Below are 19,398 nucleotides of genomic sequence, written 5' to 3' on the forward strand. Positions count from 1 at the left end.
ACTGTCCTGTCAGGATTTCTTAAATAACTGTTTAAGACAAGCTTTTTTCTTGTCTTGGGGCCTGGTCACTCCTCTCTTAGAATGGCTTGCTCTTTCTCTTCCTCTGACTCTGGTAAAAATGTTACCTCTTCATATACTTCAGCCACGTTTGCTAAAATGTACACCCCAACCTATTTTCTGGCCCCACACTTTGTTTTCCTCGTAGTGCCTGTCACAGTGTGTAATGTTATTTGCTTGTTTATGAGTTTTAAGCTATTTTCCCATTGAGCATGGAGCTGGAACCATGTCTATCTTGCTTGTTGCACTTGTCAATGGGCTCGATACTTTTGGAACTTTAGTTTTCTCATACGAACATATAACTGACCGTCAGGTTTTTAGGCTAGACAGCAGTAATTTTTATTACTTATATTAATTTTTTAGTTCCTTCTGGTGAGTCAAGAAAAGAACATTTTCTCCTTACCCTTTTGGACATGGGCCTGACTACAGATAAAAATCTCAAGTAGCTAAAGTAATTTTCTAGTATTTGTATTTCCTTTCCACATTCCTATTCCATGTCCTTTTTCCCTTGCTCAACACTGTGATCTTCCCATTGTGACCACCTCCCCGTCCTTCTTCCTTCTTCCTTGAGAGATGTTTACATTTTGTTTGCTGAAATTCAGAAACTCCTGGTTTTGTTTTGTTTTTCTTTCCCTGAAATACTTTTCACGGTAATAGCTTCCCGTTCTCAGGTGTGATGGGAGGAAGGAAGAGTACAGATGACACCCCCAGTGCTGAGGCAGCCTCTACCTCTGTGTGTGTGTGTTGGGGGGGGGAAGCAAAGTAGCTACTACAGGTCAGGAGCTACAAGTGTTTGAATTTGTATTTGCAAGTTTGTTGCTAATGGCTTCACAGGGACAGTGTTGCCAGACAGAAATGTTGGCAGTGTTGACAAAATCTTCAAAAAATTCATTTGACTTTTTAAATATTAATTATTTAATGGCTACATCTAGAAAGGTTTCTCAAAATGTAAATTTTCCTAAAAGAGAAATAGGAGGTTAAAAGAGAATCTAGGTCAGAGGAGGAAAACACTCAGAAGCAAAGTATCAGTTTATCCTGTAGTCCTGCCAGCTGCCCAAACTTAAAACCATTAGGATCAGTTGCTTGTACTGTTAAGTGCCAAAAGCAGATCAGCACCTTCAATATTGCAATTTTTTTACAGTAAAATGGAATTCTAAATAATAAAGTATAAAGCAAGTCGACTAAACTTTGCATTCCCTTATTAAGTGGAATTCCTAACATCTGATTTATTATAGCGCACCGTATTTGAAAATGCATCATTCAACTTCACAGTAAAAAAATGGGCAGCTATAATAAGCATTTTGATGGTTATCAAGTCTGTTATTTGATCTAACATGATTTGTCACCAGTTGTTTAGCATTATTATAAATACTTCTTTAAAAGCAGTTAATCAGTTGCTGCGTGATACAGTTGGGTGTATGAAAGAATTCTTTGAAATAGTAGGATATTCATTTTAATTTTCCTCATTGGTTTGAAAATTATTCCAATATTTTTGTATTAGAGCACGTCCATTACGTAAATTGTGACACTGATGATTCTTTTGAGGTTTTTGAAAATTCATTTAAAGTATTTAATGACTCAGCATCTATTATCTGAGCTAATTACTGAGATACCTTATGGACCCAGATTTGGATGCCACTTAGATCAATAGTAACAGTGAAATTTTGGAATGTGATGTGGGAATCAAGGCACAAAATCCTGGGCATCTTCTGATAGTAGGTCCATCATAGAGGTGTCCTAGGCCCTGTATCACATTCTGTCTTCCCATCGTGGATCATTGCTGGGAATTTTGAATTGTATTCTGACTGGCTTTCTACCAGAAGATCAAAGTTCACCTTTCTTGGTTCAGTGCCATTACCCTTTTAGTTGTAAGATTATTCCTTTTTTTTTTTTTTTTTTAATCCTCTTATGGCTTCTCTTCCTCCTGTTCATTAACCATGAGTTTCCCACAAGGTTTTTTTCTTCTTTCCTATTAGTCCCTTTGAGAACTTTTCTACTTTCTAGTTTTTTATTAGACTTTAGCTTCTAAGTTGAGACCATATTGTGTTTATCTCTTACTCAAACTCCAATTATTTGATTTTGTCTAAAACATCTCTGCTTAAAAGTTGTGTGTCTTCCCTCTTACTCTCCACCAAAAGCCAAAGTAACAAATTGATTTCCTTCCCAATTTTCCATTTCAACAGTGGTACCACTAGTCTCTGTTGATGCCTTTTTTCTTTGTTCCTTCATCCCTCAGATCCCGCAGATCTATCCCTAAGTGCCTTCTCTTGCATCTTCTTTCTAACTGGATATTACTTGCAGCTATGGCTCTCCTTCATATTTCCATTTTTACCATCCTACCCTAGGCTCTCACCACTTTCAGTCTTTGAGATCATACTTATTTTTAAGTGTTCTCACTCTGTCTCCATTCCAATGAATTATATATATATATATAACTACCTTATTAATTTTGAAAATACTTTTTTGTCATTATCTTACGTTGCTTCATAGCTTCTAAGAATCATGTTATTGCTAATCTTTTTCAGTCAAGTGCAGATGCTTCAGTGATTAAATTCAGAGTCCTTTATGAACAGTCCTTACTTATTGCACTTAATACTTTTTCTTACTACCTCGGTTCATCAGGTCAAAGTTAGTTTTTTCATTGCCTTTTAACTTCACCTGGGATACCCTCTGCATCCCTTCCCAATAATGACTTTTTTTCTTTTAATTTAGCTTATACAGAAGCCCCATGTTTGTTTGAAACTTACTTACCAGCTGTATGAGCTTAGATAAGTTCATCAGTCTCTCTGTGCCTTAGTTTCTATTTCTATAAAAATGGGAATAAATTCATAGTATTTAGCATGTAGGGTCATTGTGACGATTAAATGAGTTAATATATGAAACTTAAAGTGTTGAGTACGTAGTGAGTGTGCAATAAATGTTAGCTATTAGCAGTACATATAAAGTCTAATATTAGGGGCCTCCCCAGTGGTGTAGCAATTGAGCGCTGGACTGCGAAGCTGCCCGCAGCCTCTGCAGCGCCGGTTTGGTCCCCAGCCATCTGCAAGGGTCCCACATGGTACACAGACCTCTCCTGCCACGCTCGCTGCTCCCCTCAGCAGTGTACTTCATCGGTCTGCCTGTTCTGCTTCCCGCTCTGGCTCTGGTGAATTCTCTCACCCTCCCGCGCTTCTGACTGTACCCATTGCTTGTATAAATAAATAAATAAATCTTTAAAGAAAAACAATCTAATATTAGACACATTTTACTCAAGTCATTCCTCTGATATTAATATTAATTGGCTAGCTAGGTATGTCTTTGCACCTGTTTTCACATATGTGAAATGATCAGTTCGTTTCTAAGATTTGTTCTGTATATTGTTGAAGGCGGTGTGAGAAGACAGAGAAAATAGAGCATGAACTTTGACATGAGACAAACTTTAAGGTCACAGGAAGCATATAGCTATTAAAATCCCTTAATATTTTTCACTTAAAAGTAAGGTTATATGACTTCTTTTCACTCACACTATCAGTAAGAACTTGAACTAAAAGCAGATACTTGATTTTCTGATTCCTACTTGATATGTATTATTCTATTACCAGTTTGTTTTTGTTTTTTTAATTTACTGATGTTGATATAACTAGTGACTGACAGATCTCTCTCTCTCTCTCTCTCTTTTAGGTAAAGACCAGCCACAAAAAGCTATAAAAGAAGATCATTTATTCTCTCCAAATAAAAGAAAGCCAAGATCCATGAGTGGGCATCGGTCAACAAGAAAACGATGTGGAGACTCTCACCTGGAGTCCCCTGTGGGCTTCGGGCATATGAGTACTCCAGGGTGTGTATTAAATAAATTGTTTCAGTTGCCTACACCTCCATTGTCGAGACATCAACTAAAGCGGCTGGAAGAACACAGATATCAGAGTGCAGGACGGTCCTTGCTTGAACCCTTAATGCAAGGTTATTGGGAATGGCTAGTTGGAAGAGTTCCCTCCTGGATTGCCCCAAATCTCATCACCATCATTGGATTGTCAATAAATATCTGTACAACTGTCTTATTAGTCTTCTACTGCCCTACAGCAACAGAGCAGGTAAGAAAAATGTTTTAACAACAGATATGACCATTATATACCAGCAGCACTATAATTGGGATTTGGGTCATTTTAGCTAAAGATAAGATAATTTGACAGCTATTTGGCAACTGCTCTCAAATATCCTATCACACTTACTGGTAGTAAAGCTCATAACTACAAACTACTTTATAGACTAGGCTTATGAGAAACCAGGAGCAAAGGGTGGACTTTGGTTCTAGTCAGTAAATTAATGCTGGCAGGGATTGCTAGCAAAATGTTCCTTTTGAAATCAGAAAGTGTCAATTCTTTGCCAAAGAATTTTATCCCATTTTTTAAAAATGGCCAAATAAAGTCTTAGCAAAGTTTCAAATAATCAGAGAGAGAAGTCTTTGGAGATAGCACAGCTGTAAGTCAATCTTATCAAAAATATTTTTCCTCTCCATTCCTGTGAGAATGGTTGAATACCCCTTTTCTCTTCTGTAAACACAGGTGACTGATAAACGTCAGATATATCTCTATTATTCTAACAAGGCAAAGGAAGTGTAAGCAAAAGTCAATACAATGTAATTCCTGTTCTGTGTGCTGCTATGGCTGCCATCGAGAAACTATGGCATTGCTTACAAAGACTGCCTTCAGGGACCTTCTCAAACACAGGTCTTTCTACTGCTGTTCCCTCTTTTATTCTTGGTACCCATTACTTAAAATGAAAACTGAGTAAATTGGTGTTTTAATTTTTTAGTTTTAAAATTTCTGTCAAAAAATGAACTCAGGCAGTTAGAAAGTGAAAGTGAATCAGGAACATTTGTTATGTCTTTGTTAATCAGAATGATCAGTTTCAGTTTACCCAAGAAGATAGAAGGAGATGTCAAAAGTGACTCTGAAATGTATGAAATCATAATGGCCACTACATTCCTTGTCTTGTTTTAAGCTTGAAGTAACAACCTTTTTCAAAAAAGTGGTCTTTTTTAGACAACTTGTACTTTGAGATAAAATTATCACCATCTGATCTATATACCTTTCATTTTCATCAGTTCATTATTTCTACATATAGTTCCTAATGCAAATAGCTATTGAGGGTCCCTGTTACCTATAAACCACGGTTAATTTGGTGTTTTATTTTTGTCTTCTTCCAGATGCTCCTTTTTCCCCTCATCCTCAAATACCTCTCTTTTAATTCCTCTTTTACAATACAAAGAAGAAGTCTAAATAGATTGTATATATTTCTGGTTTTTCCTCACTTTCTGAACTATCTTGCTTTACATCAATCAGGAATCTTAAAAAACAAAAGCCAGTGTAATTGTTTAAACATGTCCTGGGATTCTTTACCATGTGTCCCATGAGCTATTTTACCTGTGGCTTACTTGGGACCTGCAGCTACTTCTAGAGAAATTTTGTCCTATTATGTACCATCCTTAGAAGCACAGCACAACAACAGCATGTAGGTTGAGTCCAGTGGAATCCCTATGCTAATTCTAGGTGAGGCTCAGGTTCAAAGGTAACTCAGCTACTAATAGTCATTATTAAACACCCCAGTTTGCAGCAATCATCGTGATCCCCTGTAATATTTTTCCTCAGCCAAATCTTGAATGATTTGGAATTATTGGCATAATCCTATAATAAATTAAATCTTTGGGGAAACCTCCAGAATCACAGAGAACTTTTCAGACTCTCTCCTGGGAGTAATTACGCGGAACGGTGGAACGTGACTGTTAGATGCTCTGCAAGGGCAGGTAGTGTCCAACAAAGGCTATGCTGAGGTGCGATTATAGCTGCGTGGTAGAAATCTTTGTTAGGCTTAGATGAGAATGCATTAAAATAGGTCATGGCTGTCTTCCATGGGGTGCTCTTAGTATCTCTGTGATACTCAGTAAGTTACGTAAGTTCTCTAAGTCACAGTTTACTTATCCTTTTACCTTTTTTTTTTTATTGTTATGAGGGTTGAGTAGAAAGATCACAGGTTCAGAGAACCTAGCATATTATGCTTACCAAATGGCTATTATTTCATTGTTCAAAAAGATTTAAGTTGATAACTTAAAACTATTTCCCCCCCAGCCCTCCTCCCATTTCTGATTTCCTTAAATAAATAACATGTGATACATGGATTCATGAATTCATCTAAGTCTACTTAATTTCTTATATTTTTTCCTCTATCAGTGTTTATCAAAGGCTTCCATAGTTATATTATCCAGGGAAATTCTTCTTCATGGTAGCTCTAATTCTTTTGAACCTTATACCAGTAGGTGAACATTAAATTTCATGTCTATAGGTATTATGAACTTTCCATATATTTTTAACTGATTTTTTTAATGCATTAATAAATTTTAGAGTCCAGTCTTTCTGGTAGAAAAGAGTGTCACTATTGTAATGATTTCAGCTTAGTTTGCCTTTTTCATTAAGAAAAACAACTTTCTAGTAGTCAAGAAAGGAAAATTAGTTCATGTTTTTCAGATTCCTGAGGGAGAAATGTGGACTTTTTTTACATGGAACATTAAAATAGTCTCATAATCTATTTTTCATACTAAGTATTTAATGTGGACTTTTTTTACATGGAACATTAAAATAGTCTCATAATCTATTTTTCATACTAAGTATTTAAACCTCATTAGCTGGTAGTTTGGTTTTAGTATAAGTTTATTTGGGATTTGTCTTTTACCTTGACATATGTTCAGTATTCTTGAGTAACCCTTTACATATAAGATAGATAAAAGAATTTGGTGTTACGTTTTTTATACACAGGAAAACCAGACTAAGCTACAGGCTGTTACCAGTAAGAGCTCTCAGGTTGAAATACAGCTTTTCGGGATTTGGTCATAAGAGTTTTTTTGTTTATTTAATTCACTAAGAAACTTGTTTCAAGAAATTTTAATGTAGAAAAATGATGGAAAGAAAATTAAAGTGGTGTATTGCTCACGACCTCACTGCCAAGTAATTCCATTGGCATTAAAAAGGAATGGGGGGAAATTACATAGAAAAATTCAAATGGGAAGATGTGTCTTTTTAAAAATTTTTTATTTATTTATACATGCAAGAACTGAGGTGTAGGTTGAGGGTGAGGGGGATGACAGGATTCATCAGAGACAGAGTGGGGAGCAGAACAGGCCTATCTCCTGAAATACACTGCTGAGGGGAGCAGCGGGCGAGATAGGAGAGTTCTGCTGTACCACGTGGGTCAGCTCCCTGGCCTAACTAATGCCTCAGTGACTGGCCATAGCTTGATAGCACTGAGACTTTAACCCCTGAGCCACCAGGGAGGCCCAGATGTGACTCTCATGTATATAAAATATCTATTTTAAGATTGTGTCTTCACTAATAGTTAAAGTTGTATCTGCTCCAAAGGAACACTTTGCTCAATTAAAAATTCTAAGTTTAGAACCCAGAAACTCCCAAGTGTCTGGTCTATTAAAGCAATACCGTCTGGTAGAAGTTTCTTTGCTGACAGTGTTCAATGTCTTTGTGGTTCAGTATGGTAAACATAGCCATATCTGACTTTTGCACAGTTGAAATGTTCCTAATACAACAGAGTAACTGACTTTTAATTTAATGTTAATGAATTTAAAATAGCTATACATGGCTAATATCTGCTGAAAGGGGCAGTGCAACTGGAGAAAATTGCTGGCTTGCTTTAGTGGCAAAAAGCAATAGACCCAAGGTCTAGTGCAAGGGGTTCTTAATCATACTTAATAGGCCAGTTTGCTTACATATCAAGAATGGTCAGATGAATACTGCTCTCAGGGTTTGTAATTCTGACTTAGGGGAGAGACATACTATGGTCCTTTTGACAGCCTCAGTGTTTAAAATATAAGACTCCAAGAAGATGTTTAAGAGAAGATTATTATCTTTAACTGAGAACTAAATATATCTCTATCAGAGCGACATCTCTGCAATGCAGAATATATCGACTATTATTTGTAGCTCTGAGTAGTTTTAATTTGCAACTCTTAAGTATTTAATAATCACAATATCGCCTGATATTTTCATAGCATGGGCATGAGAAAATAGTAAAAAGTGATATCAAACATTCTTCCACATTCTAAAAGAGAATAAACCAATTAGAAGCTCTCCTTTTCTAATGTCCAACATTTAAATTCAATACTAGTGGTTGTTCCTCTCTGGGAAAAGAGAAACTATTCTTTGAAGATGTGACCATAAATACTTGAAAAATAATACTCTGAGCACTCCATGTACTAGATCATCATTTCTCTCTCATTCCATGGAACATTGAAGAGGTGTGTTTAAAAATAAGTTACATGCTCAAATAGATTTGAAAAGTTTCCAGCATAGTGTGTCTCCCTTCTTGTTTTTGCACTGGCATTATTAAGGACTGACAAGAGTCTCTGCAGCAGAGAAATCTGTTTACCATTGTTTAGCCCACTGCTCCCCACAGTGGGCTATAATTGTCTTTGAAAGATACAATCTGGGGAAAGCTATCCTAGATTATTCACTAATTGACTCTTAAAATTGAAATGTGACGAGGAATCTTATAGAGGCTACCTAATCTCACATGAGATTTCCGTAATATCCCTGCAGCATAGTTGTTAGCATCTGTTTCAACACCTCTGCAAAGCAGGAAGTTTAATCCTTTTACAATGCTGATTGTTTTCAAAGTTTTTCAATAGATAGCACCTGCATCATCTCTCCCATAGACTTCCAAACACTATTACTTCTTTAAAGAATGAAGATAAAATATCTGCAAGTAGAATTATATTAGCAAATATAGTAACTAATTAATGTCTCAATCCTCTTGTCTTATTTCAGGCACCTCTGTGGGCATATATTGCTTGTGCATGTGGCCTTTTCATTTACCAGTCTTTGGATGCTATAGACGGGAAACAAGCAAGAAGAACCAATAGTAGTTCTCCTTTGGGAGAACTTTTTGATCATGGTTGTGATTCCCTATCAACAGGTACTGCTGTTTTGTTTTTTTTTTAATGTTAATAATTAACAATGATAAAAAGAATGTGATAAACAATGTCAAAGTAAGAGGCCTAGGGTGTTGTAACAGTTGTGGGAATAAGTAATTTTTTTTTAAGTTTGAGTATTTCAAAAGATTGTAAACCTGGTTAATATGTGTTCATTATTAGGAGTATTGGGAAATTTAGAAATTAAGTTAATTTCTACTTAAATTATTTTTAACCCTAAATATTATCATTTTAGCACCTTTAGTTTTTAAAATTTTAAGACATAATTGTCATCATCAAAAATCTCATAATTTACACATATAAGTACAATAATGAGACTGGGGAAGTCATGGTCTTTATATTTAAATGGATTTTATGTGGACTTTTATCATTTTATTGCAAACTTGGAATGTAACTGTGATGATGGACTTAGATAAAAAAAACTGGAAAACTGTATTAAATACACTGTAATGCAAGCAATAGATGAGTTACAGGTTTAAGGTGCTTTGTCTTTATTTGTACTGCTTTTAAAATAATTATTGAGGGCCTCCCCGGTGGCGCAGCGGTTGAGCGCCGGGTTGCGAAGCTGCCCGCAGCCTCTGCAGCGCTGGTTCGATCCCCAGCTGCTCCCCGGCCACCGGAGGAGGGTCCCACATGGCGCGCAGACCTCTCCTGCCGCCCGCTGTTCCCCTCAGCAGTGTACTTCGGTCCTTCTGCCTGCTCTGCTCCCCGCTCTGGCTCTGGTGAAATCTCTCACCCTCCCGCACTTTGGACTGTACCCAGTGCTTGTATAAATAAATAAATAAATCTTTAAAAATAAATAAATAAAAATAAAAAACAAAATAATTATTGAGTACTTTTTAAGAGGGGAAAAAAAGATTTAGAAACTAAATGAGTTTCTAACAAGTCTTCCTGACAAGAAGTTCTCCCCCACTTCCTTTTCTACCCCCAACCCCCTCCCTGTCTACCTCTCTAACCTCTTCAGGTGGCTTCTTTCCATTCAGCATAGCATTTAAGATATTTTAAAGGAACAAACAGAAACTTTTGATAGTTTCTTCTTCTGGATTCAGACTCACAGTTATTGGGGTGTTAATGTCTTTGTTTCAGTGTATCTGACAACCACCTGCTTAGTGGAACAGGAGGGCCAGCTAAAGGCTTCTAATTTTTTTTTTTTTTTAATAGCGGCATGTTTATTTATTTATTTGGTTTTTTTTTTTTTTTTTTTTTTTTTATACAAGCACTGGGTACAGTCAGAAGCGTGGGAGGGTGAGAGAATTCACCAGAGCCAGAGCGGGGAGCAGAGCAGGCAGAAGGACCGAAGTACACTGCTGAGGGGAGCAGCGGGCGGCAGGAGAGGTCTGCGCGCCATGTGGGACCCTCCTCCTGTGGCTGGGGAGCAGCCGGGGATCGAACCGGCGCCACGGAGGCTGCGGGCAGCTTCTCAACCCAGCGCTCAACCGCTGCGCCACCGGGGAGGCCCCCAAGGCTTCTAATTTTTAACTTAAGAAAAGCTCAAAATTTCCACTTAATAAAAACTAATGGAGCATCTTGAAAGCTTATTCTAATTTAATTAGGTGACTGCAGAATGATAGGCCACTGTTTTTTATTGTGTACGAGTCATTTTGTGCTGTAGTTTGATTTCCAAACTTTTATAAGAAGTCTTTTTCTATATATGTCACCCATAATGATAGCTGCTGAATAAGAAAAGACAGCTCGCAATCTGAAGCAAGTAGGTCCCTTTATGAATTATCTTGATCTTTTATTTTGATTTCTTTTGGCCCCTCCATCTTTTTTTTACTGTTGATTTAATGTCACTAAGGTGGGTAAATTCACTCGAAAATACTCTAAAATAATTGTTTTCAAGAAGTTTGATTCCACTGAGTGGTGATGAAAGAAGAGGTTGCAATTAGGGTAAAAGATAACAGATGACACCCTGTCTTCCTGTCTCCATAAAGAACAGAGAGATTATACATCCACAGTGTATCTTCTTTCCCCTCACCCACAGTTATCTCCAGCTTGTTGATATAATTCACATTGTTCATTAACACTGTGGCCTTTCCTTTGCAGTTTTTGTGGTTCTTGGAACGTGTATTGCAGTGCAACTGGGGACAAATCCTGATTGGATGTTTTTTTGTTGTTTTGCTGGGACCTTCATGTTCTACTGTGCACACTGGCAAACATATGTTTCTGGAACCTTACGGTTTGGGATGTAAGTAACACTTAGTAGTGATTTTGTTTTCTCTTTCAAATATGGTGAATGTTGCTTATAGATATTCACATATTAGCAATTGATAAAATCACTGAATTAGTTTAGTAAATAGAAGAAGTGAAAAACCTCATTATTGTAGAAATTATCTCATGTTTCTGTTATGTGTTTTTCTGTCATACTTTTGAAAAGAATTTATTAGAACCTCCCAACCAATATTTCTAAAATAATCTGAAAAGCAATGGCTGCTCCTCGGTCATATCCACTTGTCTTTTTCTTAGACAAATTCATTTTTTCATTCTACTAATATTTCTTTAACTGTTTTATTGTGACATAAACACATGCATTTTCAGGAAAGATAAGATAGTTTATGAAAGCAAAGAGCAATTTTCATCTCTATAACCATAGCTTAAATAATTTTATTCTTTTCATACTGTTTCATTCAGGGATTTATAAAAATTTAAGCTCTTGATAATCAGTTGACATGAACTGACATGTTAGTAATATAGATTATTACCAACAACAAAATGCTTAAGCATTTTAAAAATGAAATACAAACTCCATTCAAACTCTAAAATGAATTGTTCCTACCTGGTGAACAGCACTTTTCCATGAATATTAATCAGTAAACCAATCTTGGAACAGGCAAAGGATGGAATTCATGAACTGGTGTTTAATTAAATATCACAGATCCTGTTCACACGGTGTAGGATTAAGAGAGAAAGAATTTGAGAAGACTCTGAGTACTTCATGAGATGTCAAACAAAAATCTGATGGCAAATGATAGGAGAACATCTTAATCTAGTCTCTAAGATGACACATTAATAGATTCTTGAAATTTTAGTTTTCTGCTAACAACTTTTTAGACTTTGAACAAGACAGAATGCACAGAAATTTATCTGGTCTTGTCTATACAACTTTGGTTCAGATGGCTTTCATTAAACTTTGTAAATAGATTTTAAGATGTTTCTAATTTGTGATATTAGCTGAATTATTGCTAATATTTTGCATGTTAACTAAAAGACATGTCTTGAAGAATTTGAAAATGAAGGGATTTAGAGAGCACACTTAAGACTCATCTTAAGCTTTAAGGCTCATCTTAGAACCCAACTTATTCTAAGTGCCCCTAATAGACATGAGTGTTCAGTTGAAAACTATATGCCTGTTCATCAGCAGTTTATAAGGTGGTCAATACTCAGAAAATATTAAAGACTTCTGATATTAAAAAAAAAACAGTGATTGAAATACATGCAGATGTTTTTTTCCAAATTGTTTTCATAGCTCTTTTATCTCAGTAATGTTTTCATAGACTTTTCTGCATAAGGTAAAACCACAAAATACAATGGACATCTAAGATCATTTGGTTTGCCCTAATTCAGTCTTAATTTTTACTGACAGTATTTTCGAAAATAGCAGGATTTGTAATGTCTGGATTTTACGGTTTATATTTCATTGGTTATTATCTACAGTTAACTTTCAAGCCCTTATTTTGAAAGCTTATTTATCATCCAACCCTAGTGGATTCTCATTCTCTTTCAAATAGTAGAGCAACACTAACCTTGTGGTGTGAGAACTGAAGGAAATAGGGGGCGAGTAAACAGTGTTTTTAGAAGTGATTTGCTGTTGTAGCTTATATGTGTCAGTCTCAGAATTTCTCTCATGGTGTAGTCCTTTGATGAAACATATGCATGGAGAATTGCAAAAGTTCATATTGTTGTATCAGAAGATGCCTGTAGGGGAATGACAGGAGAGAAGCTGGAAGACATCCAGAAAATCAGGGACTTGCTGCGTCCTGCCAGTAAACATGGGCTATTCTCCTGATTCTGTGGAGAGCCTGCAGCAGGGAAATGACAGAAGTGCCTTTTGAAAAGATCTGTTTCATAACATTTCAGAGTTGGCTAGAGGAGACTGTGACAAACGTAAAGTGACCCAGAAGAAGCATCTGCATAATTAACATGAGGAATGATGAGGCCTAAACTGGCACAGTGACAGGGCTGCTGAAGAGAAAGGGGTGGGTTTGAGAGGGACTTAATAGGTAAACACTGTAGGATGAAGTCTCTACTTTGGTGTGAGGAATCACTGACCAAGCACACTGGAATGACTCCAGTTCTTCTCCTTGGGTAGTTGGGAGGAAGGTAGAGAAAGGCACTGCAGGAAGAGGAACCTATTGGAAGAGTTGTATCTAGAACATGTATGTGGGGAATTTTAGACATCCAAAAAGCAGGAAACTTAGAAAGCAAACCTAGAAAGAAGCCCATGAAAATCATTGAGCACCAGATAGGAGGAGGCACACTGGAACAAAAAAGCCAAAAGAGAATGCTAAATGCTGCCAAAATTCAATATGAGGACAGAAAATTGTACTTTGAATTTGGCAGTACGAGGCTATCCAGAGTAGCTTCTCTACTGTGGAGGGGTAGAAGCCAGATCACAAGGAATGAGAAATGAAGGGGGTGAATAAGTACACAGCTAGTACAAGTTACTTATAAAATGTGTGGCTGTAATGGGAAGGAGCAAGGCCTCCATCGCGGAGGAGAAAATAGCTTAAAGGAAGAAGGCTTTAGTAAATTTTAATAGGAAAGGTTTAAGAAATTCACCACAGAAAAAATTAAAGATACCTGGGAGAAAAAGAGAGAGAAGAGAGGATGATTGCTGAATATGCAGGACCAAATTTAAAATGACAGAGGTAGGCAGTCACTCTCCCACCCAGACTGTAGTGCTTCCTTATAATGGTAGGAAAAAATGTCTAGAACTATTGAGGTCAGATTGAATTTCATTTCTCACCTTAAATACTAGTATTATAAGAGATTGATTTTGATTTGGGAAAATAATACACAGTTTTCTGACATCATGCATTCATCCTAAGAAACTGAGTTTATTTTTTTTTAATTAAAAGCAAGTTATAGCATTCATAGAAATATGCTGTAAGTCCTTTGTATTTGAGCTATTTATCAAAATACCAATATAATGGAGGCATGTGGACTGCTAGAGATAGTCCTAAAGTTATCATAAAGTGTTTAGATATCACACATTTTTTTAAGAGCACATAGAATAGGCAGATGTATAATCAGTTATATATTGAAATATAAAGTTTGTATGTGTGAAGGGAAAAGTCAAAATTTTATTTTGTTTAAGAAAGAACAGTGTCAGTTCTCAGGTATAATTTGAAGAAACCAATTTTTAAAATCATTTGCTTTTTCTTAAAAACATTTTAGAGTTATTTTGATATTTATTTACCAGAGTAAAAAAAATGAAGATTTCTTTTTTGTATATATAGATTCATTATTATCTTTTTATTTATTTATTTTTTAAAGATTTATACAAGCACTGGGTACAGTCAGAAGTGCGGGAGGGTGAGAGAATTCACCAGAGCCAGAGCAGGGAACAGAACAGGCAGACTGACAAAATACACTGCTGAGGGGAGCAGCAGGTGGCAGGAGAGGTCTGCGCACCATGTGGGACCCTCGCTGGCAGCCTGGGATCGAACCGGAACTGCAGAGGCTGAGGGCAGCTTCGCAGCCCAGTGCTCAACCGCTGTGCCACCAGGGGAGGCCCTATTATCTATTTAATAACCGTATAAAATAATAATAACCGTATAAAATAATATGTTTGCCAAATAAGATTGTGTGTGCTTTTTTTAGTATTCTAATGTCCTATTTTTAGTTGCTATGAAATTTATTCATAGTATCTTGAATAAAAATTGGCACAGTAATTCATCCATAACCAAATAATTTCCATTCAGAGTCAGGTGTTATGAGAAAGCAAATGTGATTTGGATACATCTTCCCTGACGTTATAATGTATGTCTTTTCAGCACTTTGCTCTGATCACAGCTAAAAACTGCCTCACACAGAGAATTGCTTACCTGTCACATTTAGATAGATCCCGTTCAGACAGTGGCTTCTGAACTGGGACTCTTCCAGACCTAGCTTAGCCCTTGATTTTTACTAATTTATATATCTAGGGAGGGAAATGGACTGAGAGGCTAGAGTTTCATAGATGGATTTGGTCTGTAAAAGAAGATAAGAATTAAATATGTGACTTTAAGATGTGGAGATAAAATAATTTTTAAAAATTCTTAGAAACCCTAAATAATTGTAATAAAAGTATACACAAAATATGGTCCTTAAAAAAATCTTCTACAGTGTGAAAGGTAATTATCATTTCAAAAAGCAAACAAACAAAACTCTTAGGTGTATCTTTTCAGGAGATAAAAAGAAAGACACTACAATTATTTGACCTAAGGCCATTATATCTTGCCTCGAGTGTTATCTCTGTTACCCTGTCTGTATATCAACTTGGGCAGGCCCAGTACTTTCAGGGGCCTCGTATCCAAATTCATAAAATAAAAGTTTGGGATTTGATGATATCTCAAGTTCTTTCTATGAGTCTATTAAGTTTATCGATGTTATTTCTAGTGTGCTTATTTATAATTACAGGAGGCAGAATATTTATCCTTTTTTTTAATATTTATTTATTTATTTATTTATACAAGCATTGGGTATAGACAGAAGCACGGGAGGGTGAGAGAAATCACCAGAGCCAGAGGGGGGAACAGAACAGGCAGAGTGACGAAATACACTGCTGAGGGGAGCAGCGGGCGTGGCAGGAGAGGTCTGCACACCATGTGGGACCCTCGTCGGCGGCCAGGGATCGAACCAGCGCTGCAGAGGCTGCGGGCAACTTCGCAGCCCAGCGCTCAACTGCTGTGCCACCAGGGGAGGCCCAGAATATTTATCTTTATTACGTCTTGATTCATGTTTTTAAGATTTTACATTTGTATTACCTAAAAACCCTGCTAGCAAATGTTTCTATGTCGATCAATACTTCTGACTTTCTTTTGTATAAGTAAATGAAAATAAAATAATTTCTGGCTATGTATTTTACTAGTAGTCTGACAAATCCAGTTCATTTTCTTATCTAGTAACCGCTAAAGAAGGTGGCTTCCTAGTAATTAAAGTGTTGTCTGTTAATGTGTAAACCACTTTCTGTGGATTAAGAATTAGGAAATTTCCTGCCCAATGCCTGTATAGGATCTGCATATCTTTAAATGTTTAAGATGTATTGCTTGAATTTTTAAGTACCAGAATTTTTCCTTTCAGTTTTCTAGTTTCTCTAGTATTTTTTTCTCAGCAATGATTCATTTGTTTGGACTCTGCCCATTTTGTTTTATCAAATTGTTATAATAGATAAGAATCCTGAAACACTTTGTATTAATGTAAAACCCAGATTGCAATTTGGACTCTCAGATCATCAGTTTATATCATGGACCTCTTTCTATCTCATTAGCATGCCTCAGTTCTGAATTTTGATTATGTAGTTTTATTTGAAGGCTATTGTTTACTGCTGCTTTTTTTCTGACACCATCTGTATTCCAAAATACCGATAGTGGTTGAACTGGATGTTTTACTTTATGTTTACCACTAATAAATTAATATAGTTGATGGTTACAATGCTGATTTGAAATTAAGAGAAGAGAAAGAGGAAAAAGTTAAGATTCTGGATTAGAGATTATCAGGAAACAGGACAAGAATATGGCAAATTTGATGTTTGTTTTAACCAAATCCAAAGAAGTCACCCTTCCCACTTGCCCTTGCACATAGATAAGCTTATTTTACTGAGAGAGTTAGGAGCAGGATGAAATGTGGGGAAGGAACAGGTGTTAGAAAATCAGTGAGTTTTCATACACATAAGTGACTATCCATTAGGGGTTTTGGAAACATTTCTATCCACAGGGAAGTCTGGATAGGTTCTGGCCCCCAAAGGACCTATGTTGCAGATCCTGATTTGTTCATATTTGCTAGGGAGTGTTTACTACTCCTGGGTTACTGAGAGTCGACCGTGCGTTTTCAGGCTTAGTGTTTGCAGCTACCTATTTATGAGTTCTTTATTTAGTGTGACAGTTTTGATTTTTAAACTTTTCTATTTTGATTTGGATAAGAAATATAAATATGCATAAGGATAGTTACAGTACTGTATAAATCATATCACTGAATTTAGATGTCTTTATAAAGAGAATGCTGCCTTTTAAATCTATTTGCTACCTGTTTTAGTGGGGCTGTTTAGCAAAAGTTCTGAGTAAAGTTATTTTGAAATGTTTGTTTCCTTATGCATAGATTCGATGTTACAGAGTCCCAGATCCTAATTATAATATGCCAGCTTCTCACAGGAACCCTGGGACCTTGGTTCTGGAACTTCACGGTAACTGCTAGAACATTCATGCTGTCCAGTGAACAATGGCGTGAACTCAATAAAAACAGCACCTTTGTCATGCACAGAGTAATTAAAAAATAAAAAGTCCTCCTGGTGGTATTTCACAGACAAACAGGCCATTAGAAACAAATCATTTTTATATGTAATAGGGCAATAAAAATCCCCTATTAAAATTTTTTGGAAAATAATATTTCTGGTCATTTGATGCTAAAAACTTTTCTCTCTCCCATTTATTCAATGTACCTAATATCAGTTTTGCTTTGTATAGTATTTTTAAAACAAATACCTTTCCACCATTAAGTAGAAATTTTTTGGCATTTTATGTTTTGAAAGCAAAATAAAGCCAGCAGACGTTTCCTTACATAGGTAGATTGAGAGGACTCTATAGTAATACAGGAAAGATTCTGTTTATTCTCTTAACTTCTTTTGCAAATCCTTTAAACAGTCTAGTTCTGTTTCTTTTGCTTGGGTTTTCAATGATCTTATTTTTTTTTAAAATTAATTCTAGAAGCTATTCTCAATTCTGTTTACTATTTTCCTCTCTTAGTTATGCTTTTGAAACTAAGTATCCTTAGCTTTTCATTTTACTGTAGTCATCCTTAAATACCCTCCTTTTTCAGATTTTTTTCCTTTAGTAAATACGTATCTCCTTAATGATAAAAGTAAATAATGTGTCTCTTCCTTCTTGTATTAGAATCGTAGTTTTGACCTTAGGACTCGTGAAAGTTAAAAAAAAAAAATTTATTTGGATATGGATTCCCCATAGAATAGTCCAGACTCTTTTACATATTAGTATGAGAAGGTTTATCTACAAGAAAAATGGAACTTAGATTCCGTTTATTTCCGGTTCCGTTTATTTTATGTCAGGTGTTCATATGGATACCCAACAGATCCTAGCAGTGACCAGTTGTGTTTTCTCCTTTGAGACCCCACACCCCAAAATGCTTCATTCATGTAACAGAAGTCGAGGTCTGGTAGCAGAACTCTCTGAAAGCTTCCTGGCAGGGGTGTAAATCCACTTTTTCAATGGCAGTGGTGATGGCTTTGGAGTCAGCTTAACAGTGAGGGTATTCTACATCTTTTTTCACAATACATTTGGAATATGAAGAATATTGAAAAGTACAATGGCAGCAAAACTAAAGTCACTTTCAATTGAATTTATAGTAATTTACCTAATTACTTGTGGATTTCTCCTCCAGGGTAGAATAATGTGCGTGGTGCCAGATGCTTCCTTCAGTACCATTTTACCATTCAGAGTCTCCTCGTGCTTTCTCCAAAAACCTGAGGCTTTATATGCTCACTGCAGTTGTCTAGATTTAGCTTTTTTTTTTTTTTTTTTGGTGGGACCCTTGCCAGCAGTGGGGAAACGAACGAACCGGCCCTGCAGACACTGCAGGCAGCCTCGCCAGCGCTCAACCACTGCGCCACCAGGGGAGGCCCTAGATTTAGCTTTTTTGATGGATCATTTATCATTTTATTAATTTATACTCACCAAAGATCTATTCTACCAGTGTTCTTAGTAAAATTAACAGTGAGGATATTAATTATGTAATTTACTTACTCCCTGTTTGTGTACCCTATCTTTATAGTGCCCCTTCTTTTAAAATGTTTCTAGAAATTAACGTATTTTAATCTTTTTGGCATTTAAATTTTGCCATCATCAAAAATATTTTAGAAATACGTTTTTTATTCTCCACATATACTGTCTTCACTTTTGCCAGTTACTGACTTAGAGGGATTTTCTTTTACTTTTATTATTTGTTGCTTTAACTGGTTTGGTCATTAAAGTGAAACTTGTCAGATGTACTTTTTTTGAAATTTTAGGGAAAAACTAAGATTCAGAAAATTATTCTTTCTAGTTTGTTTCCATATGAATTTATCAGCATCTAAACTGCCTATTGTATTCTACCATTTTAGGGAAAATTATGTTAGAATATGAGAAGCAACGTCCTGAAAGATACGGTATAGGTAGCTG

General features: G+C 36.1%; 1 protein-coding gene across 2 annotated transcripts in view; it reads left to right on the forward strand.

Moving 5' to 3' along the window:
• Positions 1-3,788: 3,788 nt before the first annotated feature.
• CEPT1 (choline/ethanolamine phosphotransferase 1) overlaps positions 3,789-19,398 on the forward strand; it is a gene marked incomplete at both ends in the record, with an annotated part of 28,055 nt that continues 12,445 nt past the window's right edge. The window contains 4 exons of one of the 2 annotated variants that reach the window (XM_084243267.1): positions 3,789-4,127; positions 8,865-9,012; positions 11,075-11,216; positions 17,327-17,411. In XM_084243267.1, the coding sequence (XP_084099393.1) occupies positions 3,789-4,127; positions 8,865-9,012; positions 11,075-11,216; positions 17,327-17,411 (714 nt within the window). The remainder of the gene's footprint in view (positions 4,128-8,864; positions 9,013-11,074; positions 11,217-17,326; positions 17,412-19,398) is intronic. The other variant, XM_084243266.1, reaches the window with a different exon arrangement.

The sequence above is a fragment of the Talpa europaea genome, assembly GCF_964194135.1.
Source record: "Talpa europaea genome assembly, chromosome: 9".
Taxonomy (NCBI): Eukaryota; Metazoa; Chordata; class Mammalia; order Eulipotyphla; family Talpidae; genus Talpa; species Talpa europaea.